The 4,539-nt window shown below is 58.5% G+C and overlaps 1 protein-coding gene across 1 annotated transcript in view; it reads right to left on the bottom strand.

Moving 5' to 3' along the window:
- Nucleotides 1–352: 352 nt before the first annotated feature.
- Nucleotides 353–4,539, bottom strand: part of EWSR1 (EWS RNA binding protein 1) — a 26,095-nt gene continuing 21,908 nt past the window's right edge. Inside the window, 7 exon segments of the mRNA XM_014966678.1 lie at nucleotides 353–523; nucleotides 857–954; nucleotides 1,461–1,518; nucleotides 1,520–1,638; nucleotides 2,288–2,410; nucleotides 3,394–3,523; nucleotides 4,109–4,227. Coding sequence (XP_014822164.1) covers nucleotides 488–523; nucleotides 857–954; nucleotides 1,461–1,518; nucleotides 1,520–1,638; nucleotides 2,288–2,410; nucleotides 3,394–3,523; nucleotides 4,109–4,227 — 683 coding nt within the window. The 3' untranslated portion in view covers nucleotides 353–487.

Raw genomic sequence — 4,539 nt, 5'->3', positions numbered from 1 at the left:
GCAGGGCTTTGTGTGAGCGCGTGGGTATTTTTTTTTCTCCCTTTTTTTTTTTTCTTCTTTTTCTTTTTCATTTTTTTTTTCTCTAAAGGAACCTCTGAGGGGGGAAAAAAAAAAAAAAAAGACATGAATGATTCATAGATGCAAGGGGGGAAAAAGACGGAGAGAGAGAGAGGGAAAGAGAGAGAGAGAGAGATTAAGAGAGAGGAGCTTCAAAGTGACTGGAGCCGATTTGAAGTCCTGAGCGTTCCTGTGCTGGGTAGACCAGCAATTCACCAGAGAGGCCCCGTCAAGCTCCCCCCACCCTCCGCCCCGGCCTCATCCCTGCCTCCTCCTCCTCCTCCTCCTCCTCCTCGCCGGCCGCCTCCTCCGTAGCCACCTCGATCCATTCCCCGGCCTCCTCTGAATCCCCCTCTGTCTCCACCTCGGCCACCTCTGAACATGCCACCGGGTCCCCCGCGGTCCATGAGGCCACCTCCTCGCCCTCCTCTCATCCCCCCGGGGCCTCCTCTACCACGCTCTCCTCCTGGGCGAGGTGTGGGGTGGGTTCACCTTGGGGTGAACCTTGGGCTTCATCCCTCCTTTGGCTGCCAAATGGAAGCCCGGGATGGTTCTTCTGGAGGTTCTCCTTGGGGTTCTCCAGCCAGAGGATGCTGCTTAATGAGGTGTAAGCGCTGCTTTGGGGAACGGAAGGGCCCTTCCGTTCCCCAAAGCAGCGCTTACACCTCATTAAGCAGCATCCTCTGGCTGGAGAACCCCAAGGAGAACCTCCAGAAGAACCATCCCGGGCTTCCATTTGGCAGCCAAAGGAGGGATGAAGCCCAAGGTTCACCCCAAGGTGAACCCACCCCACACCTACCTGGAGGGGGGAAAGGCGGGGGGAGAAACCCTTCTGGTTTGGGAGCCTTGCACTGGTTACACTCCGTTCTCCAGGCAAAGTTCTGGTTTCCACATCCCCTGGGTGTTAAAAAAAAAACCAGTTGGCAGAGACTGGGAAGGCATTCCCGGCTGGAAAATGCTTGGAAGCGCCGCTTGGCCAGAGGTTGGCAGGAGAAGAGACACCAAAGATGGTCAGCAGGTCCACCACCAGCCCAGTTTACCCAGCCCCAGCCCGTTCTCCAGGCAAAGTTCTGGTTTCCACATCCCCTGGGTGTTAAAAAAAAAACCAGTTGGCAGAGACTGGGAAGGCATTCCCGGCTGGAAAATGCTTGGAAGCGCCGCTTGGCCAGAGGTTGGCAGGAGAAGAGACACCAAAGATGGTCAGCAGGTCCACCACCAGCCCAGTTTACCCACTCCTCCTTCAGCCCCAGCCCTCCCTCTCCCCAGCTCCCCATGATGGGACGAAGGAACTTCCTGAGAAGATCCAAGCGAGTTATTTTGGGGGGAAAAAAGCCTATTTATCCCGGAGAAAAGACGCTCGGAGGTGAAGGTTGTCACCAGGGGAGGTGGTGAGGGATACTCACGGGTTGGGACACTGCCAGTCCCCAGCTCGGTGCTGGACGCTCCCTCCGGAGGGGTTTCCCCTGGACCCCCGGGGTCCTCTGGAGGAGAAGCCACCCCTCTCTCCACCTCTGCCCCCCATCCGCCCCATGGGGCCGCTGGGGCCACCCGGCCCCCCCGGGCCACCGGGTCCCCCTGGACCTGCAAGGAAAAGCTCTGTGAATCCCAGGGGACGCTGCCCGCAGCAGGGGGTCGGGGTGGGGGGACACAGGGGGGGCTGAGCCCTTTTTGGGGGGTGTGTGTTACCTCCACGGAGAGGGGGGGGCATCCCCCGCTGCTCCCGGGGGGGCATCCCACCCCGCAGGCTGTTCATGGGGCCCTTCTTCCGCGCCAGGCTCACTTTGAGCTTGTTCCCCTGGAAATCCTTCCCTAGGAGGGGACACGAGGGACACGACCTCACTTGGTGCCCGGGGTGTCCCATCACCCACCCCTCCACCCCCCAGGACCACACACACCCCAGGACCCCCCAGGACCACACACAGCCGCCCCGCGGCGACAATCACCAGGAAAACTTCACCCAAGGGTCAAAAGAGAGGAAAAAAAGGCAAAATTCCACCCATGGGACGGAGATAAATCCTCACTACAGGAGACACTGCACCTCCAGGGTATGGATGGATGGAAAAGGAGGCCGAGATGGGGCCGCTGGGGCCACCCGGCCCCCCCGGGCCACCGGGTCCCCCTGGACCTGCAAGGAAAAGCTCTGTGAATCCCAGGGGACGCTGCCCGCAGCAGGGGGTCGGGGTGGGGGGACACAGGGGGGGCTGAGCCCTTTTTGGGGGGTGTGTGTTACCTCCACGGAGAGGGGGGGGCATCCCCCGCTGCTCCCGGGGGGGCATCCCGCCCCGCAGGCTGTTCATGGGGCCCTTCTTCCGCGCCAGGCTCACTTTGAGCTTGTTCCCCTGGAAATCCTTCCCTAGGAGGGGACACGAGGGACACGACCTCACTTGGTGCCCGGGGTGTCCCATCACCCACCCCTCCACCCCCCAGGACCACACACACCCCAGGACCCCCCAGGACCACACACAGCCGCCCCGCGGCGACAATCACCAGGAAAACTTCACCCAAGGGTCAAAAGAGAGGAAAAAAAGGCAAAATTCCACCCATGGGACGGAGATAAATCCTCACTACAGGAGACACTGCACCTCCAGGGTATGGATGGATGGAAAAGGAGGCCGAGGGAGACCTTCTCGCTCTCTACAACCACCTGGGAGGAGGGTGTAGTGATGGGATCGGTCTCTTCTCCCAAGGAACAGGTGATGGGACAAGAGGAAACAGTCTCAAGTTCATAGAACCATGGAATGGTTTGGGTTGGAAGGGACCTTAAAGCCCCCCCACCCAGTGCCACCCCCTGCCCTGGGCAGGGACACCTCCCACCACACCAGGTTGCTCCAAGCCCTCTCCAACCTTGAACCCCTCCAGGGATGGGGCAGCCAGGAGAAGTTTAGGATGGAAATCAGCAAAAATTTCTTCACCAAAATGGTTGCCAAACATTGGAAGAGGCTGCCCAGGGCAGTGGTGGAGTCCCCATCCCTGGAGGGATTTAAAAGCCAGGCAGATGTGGTGCTGAGGGACACCTTTGGGTTTGGGCAGTGTTGGGTTAACACTTGGGACTCGATGATCTCAAAGGTTTCTTTCCAACCAAAGCGACTGTGTGATTCTACAGCAGGTGACAGGAGCCTGGGCAACTAAGGACAACCACAACCCAAGCCCCACACTTCTCTGTTCTAGTTAAAACCAGGAACTTCTTGGCAAAAGCCTGGTCACCTGGAGCCACCCTTAAGTGACAAAGATCCTCCTGGCACCGAGGAGGGAGACGCTGGCTCCGGTCGGAGGAGAATTTAGTTCTGAAATGGAGAAGAAAGCGATTCCATCCCAACTCACCCCCCACCTACTCACCATCAAACCACTCGACGGCCGTTTTGGCGGTGGACGGGTCATCGTACGACACGGTGGCGTCTCCTTTGGGTTTGCCGGTTTCTTTGTCAATGTAGAGGTTGATCATGGGCTGCCCCGTCCTCTTGTTCATCTGGCAGGACAGCAAAAACGTCACCTCCAGTCATGTCTCCCCGAAAGCTGAGCTGGGATTTACTCTCTTTTGTTCTGCTTTGGACTTGGGGAAGGAAGAAAGGGCCCTTCTGGCTTATCATGGGTGGCTCCTCCTGGCCAGAGAACCCCAGGAGGGAAGGAAGGAAGTGGCCCAGAAGAGCACTGTGCTCCTCCCGTGTCCACCTGGCAGCATGAGAACCAACCTGCAGCCTCCCCACATCCTCCACCATCTCCCCACCACCCTCACCCCTCAAGATGTCACAGGTCCCACCAGCAGCAGACCCACAGAGGCACGGTTCCTCTGCTCCTGGAAGCCCTGGTGCTTCCACGAGCCTGATCACGCTTGTTGAGGGACAAACTCTGCACAAGTTTTTTGGGAAAGCTTGAGCTACAGGGTGATGGTCACCCCACCAACCAGGCTGTGGTCACCCCACCGGCCAGAGACCTGCCAGCTCCTGGAGATGAAGGGCTACAGGGAGACCAGGCAGGGAGGAGGTGGGCAATCCCTTTCCCTCGTGCCCTACCAACCGGAGGGTGACCTGCACCTCGCCGTGGTCCTTCTCACCTTGACCACACCACACTGTTTGAAGAAATCTGCCAGCTCCTCCAGGGTGACATTATCATTGAGTCCCTGCACATAAACTGAACTGTTGTCCGAGTCCTCGTCCGGGTCCATGGGTGGGCCTAGGAGATAATTAACGGTGTCACTGGAGGGAGAGGAAGGGCAACCAGACAACGTAAGGGAGTGCTTTCCATCCCCTCATCACCTGCTTTTGATGAGGTTATTTATGAAGCGACCCCAAAAACCCGGGTGCTGAGAGCGGGGAGGCTCCACCACCTCCTCTGTAGGGGCAGGACCACGCCGTGTCCTCCCACTGCACCCACCCACGGTGACACCCCTCAGATGTCATCTGAGAGACATCCCAGATGTGAGGAAAAACCTCCTGTCCATCCATCTCCCCTCTTTGGCTGTGTTAACCCCCACTTTTTGTCCTA

Source organism: Calidris pugnax, unplaced genomic scaffold, assembly GCF_001431845.1.
Source record: "Calidris pugnax isolate Ruff unplaced genomic scaffold, ASM143184v1 scaffold7, whole genome shotgun sequence".
NCBI lineage: Eukaryota > Metazoa > Chordata > Aves > Charadriiformes > Scolopacidae > Calidris > Calidris pugnax.
This window is presented reverse-complemented; position numbering and strand designations above follow the sequence as displayed.